Source organism: Coffea arabica, chromosome 2c (genome assembly GCF_036785885.1).
Source record: "Coffea arabica cultivar ET-39 chromosome 2c, Coffea Arabica ET-39 HiFi, whole genome shotgun sequence".
In the NCBI taxonomy this organism is placed as follows: Eukaryota; Viridiplantae; Streptophyta; class Magnoliopsida; order Gentianales; family Rubiaceae; genus Coffea; species Coffea arabica.
The window spans coordinates 14,358,598-14,377,045 of record NC_092312.1 but is presented as its reverse complement, the minus strand read 5'-3'; the positions used below and the strand labels follow the sequence as shown (position 1 = coordinate 14,377,045).

Sequence of the window (18,448 nt, the reverse complement as noted above, 5' to 3'; positions counted from 1 at the left end):
GTATAAAAGGCCTATTATCTATAGGCTCGTGGGTTTGAATGAGGAAGTAAACAATCATACTGCGTTAGAGATAATCTTGGTTGGAGAAATTATGTGTTACGATGGTACAAAAGGCCTATGTTTATAGGCTCATGAATTTGAACATTAAGTAAGGGAAAAGATACAATCAATCCTTAATTGATCCTAATCAATCCCAAATTTTAAGATGCAATGACTAGTTGATAATGCACAATAATTCACATTACCAAAAACATCCAAGTAACTAAACAACTCAACTGAAAAGTTCGTACCTAAATAGCATTGCACTAGTTGGCCCCCCTATGAAGACAAATCACAATAATTTCGCTTTCATTTTGAAGCAAATCAGCCTAATCCAGCTCTTGCATAAAGATTTGGTGAGATAAGACTTTTCATATGTTGTATTCAGTCAAGTTGGCACCTAAACCAATGATGGAAGCAGTAGTGTAAACACCTACCTAGACAATTAGCTGCACAGCACTCTTTTACCTGCACCATAAAATGCCTGTTTTTATGTCAAACGTACACTACTGCAAATTCTGTGTGGATTCAATTGTAACAAGATTTGTACACACTTGTCGTGCCAATAAATCTATGCACTTGCACCATATAACTGACATTTTTGTTGCATCTGGTGACTTAAGCAAAGCTGCAGGCTTTCAATAAAGTAGAAAACTTGGTCCACTTTGATTTTAAGTTGTTAGGGATGTGACAATAACTATAATGGATTTGAATAAATTGTGCATCCCTTTTAGGTTTTAACTGCTTCTAACTTTATCTATGCTTTTAAATACAGCAAGATTGGTTGCACGAGTAAAAGTTTGAAACTTGTCAATGGCACATGGAATCCCATGTTGCTTTGTTCTTTTCCCTTTGGTTGTGGTGTCTCTTTCCAATGTCTTCTTTCCTGCTTTGGGAAGTGAATTCATATCAGCTGTTGGTGATCCTGGGATGAAAAGGGATGGTTTGAGGCTGGCAATTGAGGCTTGGAATCAATGCAATGAGGTTGGAGAAGAAGCTCCTAACATGGGCAGTCCTAGAGCTGCTGATTGTTTTGATGTATACAGAGCTTCATCTCAACAGGAAGGCAAGTTTTTGTTCTTCTTTTTCCTGTATTTTTGGTTTCTGTGGCTTTCAGATTTCAAAAGATAGAAAGAGGATGTGGGAACGTACTATCTTTTACTATTCATCTTTTCTTGACATTACGCTTGAAAGAAGTTCATGTTTGCCAATTCTGCAGCATGAAACTTTATCCGGAAAATTCTGCATTCTGTTTTCACTTTTCACACGTCATTTTTCTGTAATTGGTGTTCTTCCTTGGCTTATATCATCAGTATTTGTGTTTCACAGGGGTGAATGAGTGCTCCTTCTGCAGCAAATTTCCATACCTTCTGGTCCATAGAGTTACAGAGGGTGATAATAGACTAGGAGTCGGACAACCATTTCTTGGTGGGCAGCCAGAGGCATTGCATAATGTGGACCTTTATGCTGCAGAGAAAGAGCTGTATTTAGGATATAAATGTCAAGTAGAAGACAAGCCACATCCATGGCAGTTTTGGATGATCATGCTTAAAAGTGGCAACATGGATACTTATGCAGCGAGATGCCCGAAAAATGGCCACAAGGTAGGGCCATACGGTCCAGATAACCAGTTCCCTTGTTTTGGCAACGGTTGCATGAACCAACCATCAATGTATCATGATTACACCACCCTACAAGGGCCAAGAAAGACCACACTTAAGGGAAGATTTTATGGTTCTTGGGACCTGAAGGCCGATCTTAGCAGAGGAGAGGGGCAGAATATTTCGTACTATTCTGTCACCTGGGAGAAGGAACTTGGACATGGAAGTTGGATCTTCCACCATAAACTGAGAACCTCAACCAAGTATCCCTGGCTGATGCTTTACTTGAGATCGGATGCCACACATGGATTTTCGGGTGGGTACCATTACTCAACTAGGGGCATGTTGAAAATTGTGAGTACATTCTTCAAGATTTATTGACAATCTCTCTATTCCCTTTGCCAAGTTTCATAATTCTGTTTCTTGTTTTAGTGTTTCTGAACAATTCACTTTTACTCAAAACAAATTTTCCTTTACAGTTCACAGGATATATGAATTCTGCATATTATTTTTCTCTATGAGAAATGTAATTTCTCTGGTTAATATGGTCCATGCCAAATATGGTCAACAGATTCCTGAATCACCAAATTTCAAGGTGAGATTCACCTTGAATGTGATAAGAGGCGGAGGTCCAGGCAGCCAATTTTACTTGATGGATATGGGGAGCTGTTGGAAGAACAACGGCCAGCCATGCGACGGCGACGTGACTTCAGATGTAACAAGATACAGTGAAATGATAATAAATCCAGAAACACAATCATGGTGCATTGCAAAAGACCCCAGATTGTGTCCCCCATACCACACATTTCCTAATGGAACTCGAGTTCATCGCACTGATGCAGCTCATTTCCCTTATGAGGCCTATCACTTGTACTGTGCACCAGGAAATGCCAATCATCTTGAAAAGCCTAACATTTTGTGTGATCCCTTCAGTAATCCTCAGCCTCAGGAGATACTGCAGATATTGCCACATCCAGTTTGGGCGTACTATGGCTACCCAACCAGGAAAGGTGAGGGCTGGATTGGTGAATCAAGGACATGGGAGCTGGATGTTGGACGGCTCTCACACAACCTTTACTTCTACCAGGTATGCAACCAATTTCTCTCTTGTTACTAGCTTTGGAATCTACTAAAGGATACTCAAGTCTTCAAGAAAAGTAAAAAGAAACAACTAACAAGTCTTTGGTACCATGGAGTACATTGGAATGATTTAGGATTCGTTTACTTGGCTGCTATATAAACTTTCCCATTGTTAAGTAAATTCCAATGATTTTGATCTCCTAAAATTTGGCTTCAATCATCAATTTCTTTAAGCTTCATTAGATACATTAGAGATGATGTATGGACTAGAGGTGGCAAATTAACCCACTTAACTAAATTTACCCATACCCGCCCATGAATAGATGGGTATGAGTATCTTAAATTTTTGTATATGGGTATAAATGGGTTACCCAATAATACCCATTTATTAAATGGGTATTATTGGGTAACCCATCAAACCCAATTAACCCATTTAAAATTATCTTCCCCCCAAGTCTCTTCTTTTCCCCCACCTTTTTTTTTTCTAATTTTTCATTTTGTCATGATGTTAACTACTTTTGTTTTATTATTATTATTATTTGTTGGTTTTATCTTATTATTTTATTTTCTCTTAGTTTGTTAACTTGCTCATTTTTTAGCATTACCAATTTATGATAAATTTTAGCCTATTTTCTTATCTTTATAAAATGAAATTTTAAATTTATATATGAAAAAAATGTTAGGGGTTCAAAAATTTTGGATTAAGTTTTTATATTAATTTTATAGTACTTAGTTCAAATTTTTATATTCTTATTATTCAATTATTAAATAATAGGTAATTTTGTGACATAGAGTATAAATGAAAAAAAATTGGTAATTAAGTTTATTGAACATTATAAGTAAATATTTAAAACTAATGATGGGTACAAAGAGTGATATAAATTGATAACTTAGTTTGCAAAAATGAATTTAAATGAGTTTGCAAAATGTTAAAATAAATGGGTTATAAATGGGTAATTGGGTTACTCAATTCATTTTTTGACTTACCCATTTATACCCATCTAATTAAATGGATATAAATGAGTTGACTCACTTATACCCATTACCCATTTTACCCAACCCAAACCCGCCCAAATCACCCATTTTGACACCACTCACTTATACCCATTACCCATTTTATCCAACTCAAACCCGTCCAAATCACCCATTTTGACACCTCTAGTATGACCATGGGAGTAGGAAAAAGTGCATGCAAACGCCTGACTGGCCATATTATTGTCAATTTACTCTAACCATCAGTATTGCCAGCTGTGGCCTTTCCCAATAATGAATGCTACATGTCATGCCCAGTGTAAAAAACTGCCTAACTTCTCTATTTATATCAACCCCTTCATCAATGCCCATACTTTCTCCATTTTCAGTGGAACAGAAGTGCCATTAAATAGCCATTAATGAAATAGGAAATTATAGAAAAATGTGCTCTAAATGAGTGCCTAGAAAATGTTGGTAATTTTGGGATTGACGATGTTGGGAAATCTTTGTTGCAGGATCCAGGAACCCCACCTGCTAGGAGGAAGTGGACCTCTCTTGACTTGGGAACTGAAATATTCAAAACCCCAAATCAGGTGGCAGAATGGACTGTCTCTGATTTTGACATTCTTGTACTGAAAAGATAGTAACTGCTGTGGAATCTTGTATAAGCTAGGAGAAGCAATAGGGAGACCCATTTTTAAAGCAAAAGCAAAATCTTGTTTTGTATTTTGAACATGTTCTGCAAATTTTCCAAGTTCGATGGAATGACACCAAAAAGAAGAAACCCAGAAAAGCCCTTGCAGAAATTTCTATAAATTTTATTTTATCGGGTTTCGAATTTGCTAGAACAATAAAATGAGGTACAGAAAACAGAAATGCAAAGCAACTAGACCAAGAGATGGGAGATTTTAGTAAGCAGCAATCCGCATTCTAGTTCTTAGCGTGGTCTTATTCCCTAAATCCTTGAAAATTCAAGCAAAACACACACAAAACCCCTCTGTAGAAATCCCAGAGAGTATCCAAATGGCGCAACTTCTGATTTTAAAATGGAAAGAAATAAGTGGAAAGAAAGGCAAAAGGTAGAGATACCTGTAAATTTTGGAAAAGAAGTGAAGGTTATGCTTTAATCCAGGATATGTGTAAAATATTGCCTTTACCGTGCTATAGACTTTCATCCAACAAGTAAACAACTAATCCGTGAGAAATCTAGAACGAAAATGCTATTTGGTTTACTATGAGCACTTAATCTTGAGCTATATTGGATTAAGAAACGTGATGAAACAAGCAAGGTATTATGATAAACTGATAGTAAATTTCATATTCATCTTTCTTGTCTATGCCTGGAGTGGATAATGCTTCTAGAAAGAGCTGAATGAGAATCCCACAAAGTAGGTTTCTTGAAAGCCAACTTTCCACATTTAGAAAATGTTGGTGGACAGCATTTGGTCTTATAATATCACTTAGGTTCATAAGAACAGGACTTTGTTTAGTAACTCAACTAGAAGAAGCTCTGCAAATTCTGCACGAATTCCAGTAATAGTAAACAGAGGAGGACTGAACATTGTCACATTGATCAATAAAGACTAAGAATAACAAGAAATTAGTAATTACACACCAACACATAGAATTCTTCAAGCTGCTATAAAGTGCAAAAGTTACAGTAAATCCTCTTGTAAACTCTACCTTGGTCCTGATCCTGAAAGAGTTTATGGGAATACCGCTGCTGTGGTGATTAACTCATGCTCTCGTTTGATTGCTGTGAGATATGTGAAATGAAGGACACTAATTCCAGTCTACCTTCAATATCTGATAACCCGTCTACCAGTTTAATCACTGTCGACGTAGACGGCCTCAAGGTAAAATCAATTTGTAAGCACCATACTGCAAGCCTCACCATGTGGAGGATATCTGGGACATTTTCCTTGCACCATCACAGTAACTGTAAACCATGTCAACCAATCGATCTTCCTCAGATTGTTTTCATGAAATCATTGAGCAAATGTACAAATTTGTTGGATTCAGTCCTACCAAATTTTTCCTTCCACAGACGATTTCCATCACAACAATTCCAAAGCTGTAAACATCAGCCTTGTCTGTGATACATGAGCTCAACATTTCAGGAGCCAGGTATCTAGGTGTGCCTCTTTGCAGTCAAATTTGGATCTCATCTCTATTAATCAGCTTTGACAAGACAAAATCAGAAACCTTTACAGAAAAGTTTGCATCTAGCAGAATATTTTGAGGTTATATATCTAAATGGACAATGGTCTATTTGCATTCTTCATGAAGATAAGCCAAGCCTTGAGCTATGTCGTGTATGATCTTTCTTCTCATTTGCCAACAGGGTTGGTCAGGGCTTTTCATATAGATCCATTTATCTAAAGATCCATTGCTCTTTAACTTGTAAACTAGATATCTGCACTGTTTTCTCAATGCAAAACCCGATCAGTTTAACCAGATTGACTTGATGAATGCTTCCTATGGTCTTGACCTCTGCTAGGAATTCCTTGTTTCCTTCACCTAAGCTGTCAGGGCATATATTTCCCACAATTTTCACCTCAATATACGGATCCAAAACCTCTGATCTTCCAGCTGAAATCATCCGCTAAAACCTACAACTCATCAAAGGAAAATCTCATAGGTAATCAAGTTGATCCAAGTTTTCATCAAAATCTACCTTCATCAGGGTTCTTCTCTTTCTAACTAAAATCGACAAACCAACTGCTGCTGCTAATATAGCAAAAACACCTGCAGAAGATCCCACTATGCTCCTGATAGGTTTTGCAGGTGCAGCACCTTTTGTTGCTGATGTAGTAGATATTGTTGCATTTAACTTGCCATTGGATACTTTAATAAATGTAGATGAAATTATATCTTCCACTTTCATTGTACAGGAGTGTCACAACTGGACCTGGAAAGACTCGATAACCTTTTGATAATCACTAGAAAAACCGAACTAGAGCTACTTCACGAGAGCGTTTTTTCAAGCATGCTTCTTTGCAGCTCTCCACCTCGGTTTCATATTGAGCTGAAACATCAAGACCAACACACTCAAAGTGATATACACGTTTTAGCTCTTTAAGTCAATGGGAATTGGGATCCTCACACTTTGTTGAACTGCTCTCCAATATTCACCGAAACTATTAACATAGACACCTTCTTGAAAACCTTCTGGACAAAAATAACTTTCATTTGAGCAAATCTCAGAATTAGAGGAAATTGTGGGTTAATCAGGCAATCCAAGATTCCAGTCCTAAGATCAACTGAAGTATTCAACCAACTGTACAAATAGAAAGCTACCATTTGTTACCCGCAGCCGCTACCGAGAGTACACTAGGTAAATAGGTTTCGTTCTTATTTATTTATAAAAGAGACAGTATCTATATTATATATAAGAGGAGAGGGAGTTTAGGGTAAACAATCATTTGTTAATGTATAAACTCTCAACTTTACCCTTGTATAGATTACTTACCATTTTACCATCTAAACATATATTTTCAAAATAACCATGTATACCTATTTTTAACCTTAATTCTCTAAACACATGTTGACAATTTAACTACCTCTAAGTGTTGTAACAACTAACATAACAATCATTTGATGGGAAAAAACAAGGTTAAAATACTAAAAACTTCTTTACTAATGAGATTTTTTGTGTAAAATCAATTTGCAAAAAACATTTAAGTAATTCTAAATTGCACAGATATCATGTGTGCTTTTAGCACTAGTGTGAATAATGTTTATGGAAGTAATATCTATACAATATATAATGCCTGAATAATAGCATTTGGTATAGACACTTTGTGTTATCTTTTGAATTTTCAATTTTAACATTATAAAAATTAATTTTTACTCTAATCACCTAATCACATTTTACCAATTTAACCACCCTAAGTATATTGTATCTACCAAATTACTATAATCATTTAAACCAATGTTCTTTCTTGAAAACTTTATATAATTTTTTTATATGTAAAAAATAAAATTTATACAAAATTGATTCATTTTAATTATTTCCTAATTGCACACACATTGAATGGGCACTTAACACTAGTGAAAATAATGCCAAATGGAAGTAACGCATCAAGGGCATGTTCCCAAATCCCAAACAAGTTCTTTCTTCCGGATAGGATGGTTAGTTGGGCTAGAAAGCTCAAGTGAAATGTTACATTTACTTTAGTTTAACCTGGGATGAGGGTAAAGGCCCGATACAAAGTTCAAAACTTTGGGCTTGGCCCAAAAGATAGAGAGAACTGGAATCTATTTTATTTATGTGTTTTGTAATTTCTCTTTTTTTATTTTTAAATATATACAATTTTTTATGTGAGAAAGCATTTAAGGACTTGAATTCTTTGAGCCCCAAAAGATATAAAAGTTTCAAGTCCCTTTAAATAATTTCACCAACCTTTTTTTTTTCAATTCACTAACACTATGGGATGGAAATTTTCAACTTATATGACTTTATTACAATATATTCGTGAATGAGAATCATTATGTTAATGATATGTATGTCCAAATATCTTATCTTTACATTATTTGAGGGCTTTTTCTAATACATTATTTTTTATAGTGTAAGTGGGAGAGTTCGATTTCAGAACCTATCACTTAAACTCGCTCTCCCAAACCATCCAACCAATCCCGCCCCCATCCAAGGGCTTTTGTGAACTCATGTGAGGACGCCTTTTCTTTTTATTATTATTTTTGCAATGTGAGTAAACTTATTAGTTACTAGATATAAAATAGTAAACAAAATTTGGACAAAAGGTCAAAGTGGAAGATGATTTCTTGTGTGCATGACAATTTTGAAAGTTCATCACTTTTGGGGGCAAGATTGAACTTGTAAGTTTGCTTCAAAGGCTAAAATGAAATCAATTCTATAAATGAGGCAAAGGAAATGTTATATACCCTTAAGATTTTACTTTATTGTTATTTCAATCGACCCAAAACAAAAAGCATCCTCATAATTTTTGCACTTGACTAGCTTCTCCAAGCCAACCATCTTGTAACATGTCGCTTTGTAACTTAAAATGCCCCATACGACAATCAAATTGCTCAAAATGAAATAATAATCAAAGAAAGGACAACTAGTGTACCATGATCTGATAGCCTTCAAGTATTTTAAAATGTAAACTTGACTTCATTTATTATTCATCTAGATGGAAGGTTAGGATCTACAATCCAAAAAGTAATAGTAATAGTTTTACATGAAGAATACATGCAAATTCTATGTGTGTTGTCTCCTTGGCACGGACAACTTGAAAAGAACCTCAAGGGATAATTAAATTTGTGGTGATTGATCAAAATCTCATTAAGGCAACAACTAAATGAGTAAACCAAAATAACCAGCGTTACTCCTTATGTAGGTAGCATCATCTGAATACTAATCCAATAACTTGAAAAAACTTGAATAATCTTGTCCTCAAATATAGGCAAAATAAAGTAATTATTACTTTATCAAGATTACAAATTCCGCATTTCTTTCATCTGGTTAATCCATTGCATGCATAGTCATTGTGTTTTTTTTATCTTTTAAGGTTCTTGAAGTCAAGAAGGTTCACTTAGGCTAAAGACTGTGTTGGATTTGAACTACAAATGCAAGGCAAAAGAAAGACAATTGATGATACCGGCGGTGATAATGGTGATGGAGGAGGAGCTGGTGGCTATGGTGGTAACACTAGGGGTATCGGTCCATTACCGAGGAGACGAAGAGTAAGGTCATTTCCACCTCCTTTTCTGATGAAGACATTCGACATGGTTGAAGATCCAGAAACCAACTCCATCATATCTTGGAGTTCAAACAGTACAAGTTTCACAATTTGGGACCAAATCAAGTTCACTGCAGAGCTCCTTCCCAAGAACTTTAGGCATGGCAATTTCTCAAGCTTTGTTTATCAGCTCAACAACTACGTGAGTACTTTCCCTCATTTGATCAGTTGTAAGTAGTAAAGGCTACTCAAAACTGATGATCAACTGCGATTGGCATACATCATGTTAATTCATCTTTATGTTGCTTAAACACTTCACCATTAATTGGACAAGTAACATAAATTTAATCTCTTTACGAAGTTTAGTGCTCAATGTGGTAGTCTTGATATGTCAAAGTACAGCATTGTTTTGCTTATTGCCTAACGGCAATTTTGACAGTGAAACTCTCTTTGGGATTCATAATATAATTGATTTAACGCTTTTACATTTGTTTATTTGAAAAGTTGATCATTTTCTTTTTAAAATATTATAGGGGTTCAAAAAGATCAGTTGGGAGAAATTTGAATATGAAAACCCATGGTTTCAAGCAGGAAAGAGGCATTTGCTCAAGCATATAAAGCGAAGGAACCAACAGTGTGAATATGATTCCATGATCCAGCCTTCATGTGGATCTACAGATAATTTGTTGAAGGATAGAATGGAGGACCAGCTAGAAACTCTAATGATTGAGCAGCATGGTTTGAAAGTTGAACTTGAGAAACTTAATGAAAAACAAAAGCAAATGGTGAATCACTTCAACAAAATAGAAGAGAGCATAAAAGTTTCTGAGAGAGAAAAAGAAGAAATGGTCAGCCAACTACTTGTTCAGGTTTTCATCCAGAAGCTAAGAGAGAAAAGAGAAATGAGTAAATATGAAGCCACAAAGAATCAAGGGTTGGACAACTCTATGAGCAAGGAAATCTTGGCGCTTGTCGCTGAGGGGAATTGTTCTAGACATATTGACAAGAACGAACAAGTGCAAGAAGAAGTGATGGTAATCCAAACAGAAGGTCAAACTTTCTGCTCCCCTGATAACTCAGGAGGTTCAAACGAAGAAAAGAAAGCTACTGTAACTTCAGAAACTTATCAAAATCGTGACTTCTGGAAGAAAATGATAGAGGATGATTCAGAGCATGAAAATGGAGGACATGAAGAGCTAGAAGAGTATCATCCAAAAGCCATTCTGAAGCTGCAGGATCTTATCGCCTCCAATACTCTTGTTCAAGGGGAAAATCAAGAGGAAAAACCTGTTTCTATCATGGAAGATCAGGATGGAGTATCTGAAAATATGCACCTAGAATAAATGGTGTTATCTTTTTTCTAAAGATGTCCATTATTATAAAATCATGAGCTCTGACCTTGTCTTATTACAACGTAATCTACATCTTACAAAAATTGAATTTTTCTGACAGGTAATAAGAAAGCGATCAGGATTCATATGGATGCATAGAAGAAACGTCTCCCCAAAACTGGTTTGGCAAGACAATCACGAGGATCATTTAAATCTTTACATCTTATTTAAGACTGCCTATTCTGTTTGCTCCTTGCTCTTCTTCTTCATCTCATTTATATTGTGGTAATGTCATGATTAGCTACAAGAACTCTAATTATCTCACCCTGGAGTGGGGATGCATGTTTTTCTTACTATTTACTTCAACAATCTACATGCATATGACATTTGTTTCACGTTCAATTTTACTGTTGGCATCTGAATTTCTATCTGTGGTTCTTATTGTAAAGAATTTGTGATAATGTTTCTGATGAATTTGATATCAGACAATTAACTTAGTCTCAGAAAGGATATACATCACCATAAATAATAAGTTGCATCTTGTTTCTTCTAATCTATAGTTCCTATTCTTGTTTCTGTATCATGTTCAGTCATTAATTGCATGGAATACTTCTTTCTGAAGGTCATTTACCCCTTTTTGAAATTCCGGCAGTGCTAATTACCTCCTCCACTTCCCCTCCCCCCCCCCCCCCCCCCCCCCCCGGTCCGCCGGCAGAAATAAAATAAAATAAAAAGATCCTTTTCCTTCATGATTTCAGAGAATCCTTGGTGAGCAAACAAAACTTTTGATACTTCAGGAAGATGGTGCTATTATTCTTTCTTGTATAAACATCAGTTCGATAATTTCTACCTAGAGCTGTATTCATGAAAAGTTTTCAGTTGCAAGAAATTCTCACTGATAAACCTATCAGTGAAATTGAGACAGAGTATAATAAGACTGCCTAAGGTACTTGCAAGCTTGTTTTCTGCACAATCTGATAGGACCAACAATAAACGAATGAAACTCAAAAAAAGTTTGCTAATGTTGGACATTTGGTTTGGGGTTACTTAAATCGAAGACGCTTTTGGTTGGACCATGAGAAAGCTGAATCGAAAATCTTTTAAAAATCTGAAAAACACTATTTGAAGTCTTTCTGCTGTGTTCCTGGTTTCGAAACTTTTGAATGGAACATAGCCATTCAATGAAATTTTTGCAAGTGGTATTTGTAGGAGCGAAAAGAAATTATCTATGTAATTGTAGTTCATCGTTCAGAATCTATTTATAAGAAAAAGGAACATTAATGAAACAAAACCCTACAGATAGAGAGAAAGACTATTAGCAGGAGATTGATGATCTGAAAATACAGGAAGACTCGCTAGTCACCACCTCTTCAAAAGAGGAAGGCCTAGAAAGTTGGCCAGAATTCTTCCGGTGAGATTGTTTTGTGACAGATTATTGCAGATTTCGAGTATAAATTAGTTTCTGAAGTCAACTATCATTACTATGAAGAAGGACTGGGGTTTTCAGATTTTACTTTCTGATAGCAAAATCTGACTGCTTAAACAGGAGTTCTATACTCACCTTATCTAATGATATGAAGGAGCTAATACAAAAAAATAATGTATTCTTATTATAGAATCCCCTAATGCACGTAACTGGTCACAAGATGTGGAAAAACCTACTAATAACTACATATTATTAATGGGGTCATGTTGAAAGCAAATGACAATTCTAAAAGAAATATGAGAACGCACGGACAGAATGAATACTGGCAAGAATTTTGATTAAGCATGAGAAAATGGAAACAATATAGGTACATGTGGTGTCATTAGGTAGTCATTTATTAATGCTAACAAATGGAAACCTTTGTAGGTGGTAAGCATAATACAGAATGTTACAAAACTGTACATACTTTACATTACTCTGACAAGTTGTACTTTACCTCAATTAACATAATATAAACCATCAATGACATGGTAAGGAGAACAAAGAAATAGACGTTTACGAACTAACATGAAAAGAAAGGCCAAGTAAAGCAACAGATGAAGCAACATTTTTTGTTCACCTTGGTCCTGATAGTACTGATGGTGGAACTGATACTGTTGTTTCAAATTCAGATTTTCTTCTGATGGCTGCAAGTGGATTAAAGTCCAAGGTTTGATGTTCCAAGTTAATTTCGGGGTCCAGTGTACCCTCCATGACCTTAACTGCAGCAGACATAGATGGCCTCTGGGTAAAATCACTTCGTAAACACCATAGTGCAAGCTTCATTGTTCTAATCATGTCTGAAATATTTAGTCGAGTATCTTCATCGTTACTTTCAATTATATCAATCAGCCTATCTTCCTCGTCCTTTCTCCTAAACAGATCAAGCAAATGTACACGATCCTCAGATTCTGACATATCAAAATTCTTCCTTAAACATATGATCTCCATTACAACAACTCCAAAACTATAGACATCTGCCTTTTCTGTGATAAATGAGCTTAACCATTCTGGTGCCAGATAACCAGGAGTTCCCCTCAATGTAGTCACAATTTGATTCTGATCCTTATCAATGGACTTGGACAAGCCAAAATCAGAAACCTTTGCACATAAATTTTCATCTAACAGGATGTTCTGAGGTTTGATATCTAGATGGACTATTTTTTGTCTGCATTCTTCATGAAGGTAAGCCAGACCTTTTGCTATATCATGGATGATATTCCTTCTTATCAGCCAGTCAAGAGTAGGTTGAACAGAATCCTTGCTAAAAATCCATTTGTCAAGTGATCCATTGTTCATAAATTCATAGACTAAAAGTCTATGATGGTTTTCAACGCAAAATCCAATCAGTCTCACAAGATTGATATGATGAATGCTTCCAATTGTCTGGACCTCAGCCAGGAACTCCTTCTTCCCTTGCCCTAAACTGTTGGGTTGCTTCACGGCAATTTTCTCTTCATTTTTCAGAACTCCTTCAAAAACTGAGCCGAATCCTCCTTCTCCCAGCAATTTTGAGAAATTTCCAGTTGCATCCTGTAGCTCCTGAAAAGAAAATCTCACGGGCATTCCAGATAGCTGTTCCCAGTAAGTCTCAACGTCTTCCTCAGTACTTTGCTTCTTCCTACGCACAATGCAGATGCCAAGGATTACTACTGACAAACAGAAAATTCCTGCAGTCAATCCAGCTATAATTCCTTTTCGTTTGGACGATGCAGAAGATCCCGATGTATTTGACATGTCATTGGAAATTTTGATGAATGCTGATGATTCAAAATCATTTCTTTGCTTTCCATCACTTATTAGTGAAAGAACAGGGGAGGGTAAGAAGCAGTTTCCCCTTGAAAAGTTACTGAAAAAATGCTGAAAGAGAACTGCTTTGCATGAGCAGTTTCTCAAGCATAACCACCTGCAGCTCTCAATATCTGTCGCTTTCAAGACTGCAGCATCAGAATCAACATAATTGAAGTAATATACATCTGTAAGATGTAGTAGTCCATGAGAACGGGGACCATCACATTTTGTGGGATTTATCTCCACACAGCCACTGTTGTTTTGGTTGTCACTTCTTTCAAAGCCTGACGGACAAGAGCACTGCCCCCCCGAGCATAGAGCCAAACTGCCACAAACGGTTGGATAATCACATTCGCTCAGAAAATCTGCCAAGAGATCAACAGGTCTATTTTCCTCATTATAAACTCTGAAATGGCCATCATAATCATATCTGATATATTTCATGCTGGATGGCTTTGAAAACACTGCATCTGGTTCATTTGGCTCAGCTGAAGATATGTATAGAGCAAGCGTACCATTTACTGCTTTAACATAGCTTGTTTCAATGCTTTCCCTTTCTCCACGAATAAAAAAATTGAAGTACATCTGCGGGGAGTTAGACTTGTAAAATGCAAATAGACCTTGATGGTTTACCAAAAGATAGTAATTGCCCTCGTTCCAACTAGTTTCAGATAATCTAGCCACAAGAGTTTGACCATCCACCAGTTTCTGCCCTGGAAGAAGTGTATCTGTTGGATGATCAAAAGACTGCCAAACAGTTTGATTGTTCCCATCATGAAGCACCAGATTACCGGTTTCCATCACCTTCATGCCCACAACACCCTTATTAGATGTACTGGTAGACCATACAAGAGTTCCATCTGCATCTTTCAAGATCAAATTTCCATCTGGGAGGAACTGTAGAGTTCCATTCTCACGGATAGGTTTGTTTCTGTTTGCAAACCAAACTACATCAAGATCAGACCAATAATGAACCCCAACGAAATCTGTACGATAGTGCACGATTCCGATGGAGAAAACAAAAGAATCGTCTGTTCCATTTGAGACAAAACCACAAGCATAACCAACCCGGGGCCTTATCTCTTTTAACAAAATAATTTGCATAAAAGGCCCTGATGAATCATTGAAAGTATAGTAAGGATAAAGTAAGGCTCTGGTAACATTGGCTACAGAGTGGTTATTGTTTCTCCATGAAGTGGAGATTTTTGCTGTTTCTTGAGCTACCACCTCTGTTGAAAGGAAGTTTATTTGGAGGACTACGATCACAAGAAAAACTAATCGCAAAGCTTCTTTGAAAGACCATCTAGCCATGAATTCTGTGGTCCTATGATGAACTAAACTGGATAATTGAACTGCCTGGGGATGGAAAAGGAGAATTATTTTTGTACCATTTTCTACTGGTAACTTATGTATATAACTATTATATTATTAGTAAAATAGCCCTTTTTTTTTTGTTTGGAATAATAGCTTTCTTGAGGTCTCTTATCATGAAAATTGGTTAGCAGACTGATGATAAGACTAAGCCAATGGAAAATTTCGTGTTTGAAATCAGTTTGCACTTCCAAATATTACTAGGATCCTTATTATCCTTTCAGATTTAGTGGGGGGAAAAATTGAAAAATTTACTATACCCCCAATAATAAGCCTTTGGTTATTAATCTTCCATGTTCGGTTCTAACAGTTTTGGTTGTGAGCTATTTACACTTTCCCAGCTAAGTTTAGGTGCCATATGATCTTGTAGCAGTCATTGGGATGGAATTGTCATAAGTCTTGAAAGGTCCTTTAGTCATTTTTTCAGATCACTTTGGCAAGGGATTGATGTCAGGAAAGCAATTTTCACCTAAACACATCTAAAGCTTAGGTGTATACCCATTTAAAAGATTTATTAAATAAATAAAATAAAATAAAATAAAACCATCTTAGTTGACAGGTTTTGAAATCCCCTATATTTTTTGGATTTTTGACAAGTAAAATGCTGTTTGTCAAAGTTTTTTGGCTGTCAATTATGTTTATCCCTGGGGATGACTCGGTCAAAGCAGTAGCCAAAATCACTAAGATTGCCTCATTGACCAAAAAACAGAAACGTAAAAGACATGGAAGTGAATAGGACAAACAGAGGTTGGAATACATGTCCTCAATGGCATCAAAGAAGTCGTACTTGCGTTCCAAATTTGGCTCTGCTGTGCGCTGTTGAATTTTCTTTTGGATACAAATCCCGAGAACCCACTGCCGCCATAAGCAACATAAGAATTTTCAACTCAGAAGTTAAATGAATTCTTCGACTGCAAGAATTTGAAGTACAAGATAAAACACTCAGAAAATGGCCAATAGCTCTTGGAACGTGGCTATCTCATATTAGAACCTAAAAAAAGTCACAATTGTAAAGCTTTTCTGGGGTGAAGTCATAATCTGTCAAGACATCTCAAGTTCGCAACTATTCACGGATGAGAATGGAGATGTGATGTATTAAAAACTAACCTTGAATTATCCTCTCTGTAGATGCTATGTCATTTTTCTATGCACTTTTACCCGTAACAGCCCCCAGAAAAACAGCTTACCCTCTACTCGATACAAACTAAGATGCAGCTTTTGATATGCATAACATGCACATAACCAATATGGAAGATGTAGGTAGCAGGGTCAGAACTAAATAGATGAAAATCTTGAAGAAATAACATATGCTTGCATTTTCGAACAAGTTCAACAGCAAAATTTGCATTCTATTGCAGATGACTAATCATACAAACGAATTAGTGATAACTCATAAAACATATGCCATGAAAGGAATTTTTCTCATCTATAGACCAAAACTACAACTACGAAAATGATGAAGATGACAGGAAGAGGGGACTTAGTCTGAAACTGCAGCCTTATTGGCCTCCCTCTCCCATGTGAGGTGATGGTTTCCCTTCATGATACAAGTCTAGACAGCCCCTCCTAGGAAGGACATAATCATTACCTTACCTTCCCAGGGGAAAGGTAAATCACTATCTCGGGCTTCTAGGAAGATGGTAACCGGCTTTTAGCTCTTCAGACTTGATCATGGTTGTATGGACAGTTTATGTTAGTACACTTGAATCGGATGCATTTTAGCTCAATGACCTAGCATCATGGAGACTGTCATGTTCCTTGTTCCATAAATACCACCAAATGATTAAGTCCAGTCCATCAAGTCTGGCATTCCCTGTCCTGAAGCATCACAAAATAACCGCAATCTCTGCCCTGAAGACATGTTTGGAGCTAATGAATTACGAAGCTTTTGTATGTCAATTTACGATAGTGATTTATCAAGCTAAATCAATAGAAAATGGAATGTTTTGACTACATGACCACATCTACCTGGTACATAACATTTCACAAGTGCTGCAGATGTGATTGTCATTAGTAAATCAAATTAACCTTGGCCACGTCCAGCGCAATCTCCATGGCTCAGGATGGGGTCATTCATGGTTCTCAGACTATAAAAAACAATGAACGGATGGAAACTGCAAATACCACAAGAATGGAAATTAAGCTCAAGAAAGGAGCAGGGTATCTAAAACATAAGTTTTCTTTTCAGGGGAAATTGGGAAATTTAAAGAGAATGTTCAGAGCATAATATAGTTCTAACAACGCTCGAGTGGTTGACATAAGAGAGCAGTTGACGAAGCGGCAAATACGAAACTCCAATTAGCAGTTCACGAGAAGAGATGCATATCTAAGCACCTACAATTAATCAGGTTTAGCCAAATCAGTCATTTTTCTTTAGAATACACAAACAAACTTTTTGACTGGTAACCAAGGTTAGGGTGAATTCTTAGTTTATGATGAAAAAACAAAAGAATTCTACAACGAGGGCGTTTCCTGGAGGGGTTTCTGTAAATGGGGGTCTTCGCATTTTGAGAATGCGAGCTCAATTCGAGCTCGCATTCCGAAAATGCGAGCTCAGTGATTTGTGTCTGCTTTATTCAGTATGCTGAGTTTCAAATGATTAAGAATGATCCAGGATGGGAGGAGGATTTTGGAGGAGAGGAGGCGAAACACCTTCAGCTGTTAAATGGGAGGACAGGATCATAGAGATTCGTGAAGGTTCTTGGTCCTACGTTTCTAGTTCGATCGGCAAAGCCCCTGGTATGTGCTTTAATGTAGCTCTTTCTCACTGCTTCCACCTGTTTTGATTCTTCAGTTATGCTGTTTCCTTCTCAACCTCCGTGCTTATTTTACATGCAATTGTCATCTAGTGCAGAGAAAGTTGTAGGCACTGCAACACCTCAAGAACCACCTGAGGAGTGGCAAGCTTCATGGAACATCTCAACAGGAAATGAACTATTAATACGTTGGGCGTCTCCGACATCCAGTTCAGGCTTGAATTTTGTCATAAGAAACAAGGAACCTACTGACAGGATGGTACAGCCCATTTCCGGAATCACTGATTGTCAAAATCACTGATTGTCAAAATCCTTTTTTGTTTTAATACAAAAATAT

General features: G+C 36.6%; 3 protein-coding genes and 1 long non-coding RNA gene across 4 annotated transcripts; 3 read left to right on the top strand and 1 right to left on the bottom strand.

The window, feature by feature from the left end:
• Nucleotides 1-699: 699 nt before the first annotated feature.
• LOC113726214 (uncharacterized) lies at nt 700-4,485 on the top strand. The gene is made up of 4 exons (XM_027249806.2): nt 700-1,105; nt 1,369-1,994; nt 2,212-2,727; nt 4,208-4,485. Exons 1-4 carry the CDS (start codon nt 853-855, stop codon nt 4,334-4,336), a joined length of 1,524 nt encoding a protein of 507 aa, XP_027105607.1. The 5' UTR covers nt 700-852; the 3' UTR covers nt 4,337-4,485.
• A 4,799-nt stretch (nt 4,486-9,284) lies between these two features.
• On the top strand, nt 9,285-10,740 carry LOC113723961 (heat stress transcription factor A-7a-like). The gene is made up of 2 exons (XM_027246919.1): nt 9,285-9,599; nt 9,931-10,740. Exons 1-2 carry the CDS (start codon nt 9,285-9,287, stop codon nt 10,738-10,740), a joined length of 1,125 nt encoding a protein of 374 aa, XP_027102720.1.
• A 1,788-nt stretch (nt 10,741-12,528) lies between these two features.
• On the bottom strand, nt 12,529-15,853 carry LOC113726213 (G-type lectin S-receptor-like serine/threonine-protein kinase SD2-5). Its single transcript, XM_027249805.2, has one exon. It carries the CDS (start codon nt 15,293-15,295, stop codon nt 12,770-12,772), a length of 2,526 nt encoding a protein of 841 aa, XP_027105606.1. The 5' UTR covers nt 15,296-15,853; the 3' UTR covers nt 12,529-12,769.
• Nucleotides 15,854-17,825: 1,972 nt separating this feature from the next.
• Nucleotides 17,826-18,285, top strand: LOC113723960 (uncharacterized). Its single transcript, XR_011839754.1, has 2 exons — nt 17,826-18,094; nt 18,205-18,285. It is a non-coding gene; the product is annotated as an uncharacterized lncRNA (long non-coding RNA).
• The last annotated feature ends 163 nt before the right edge of the window (nt 18,286-18,448 follow it).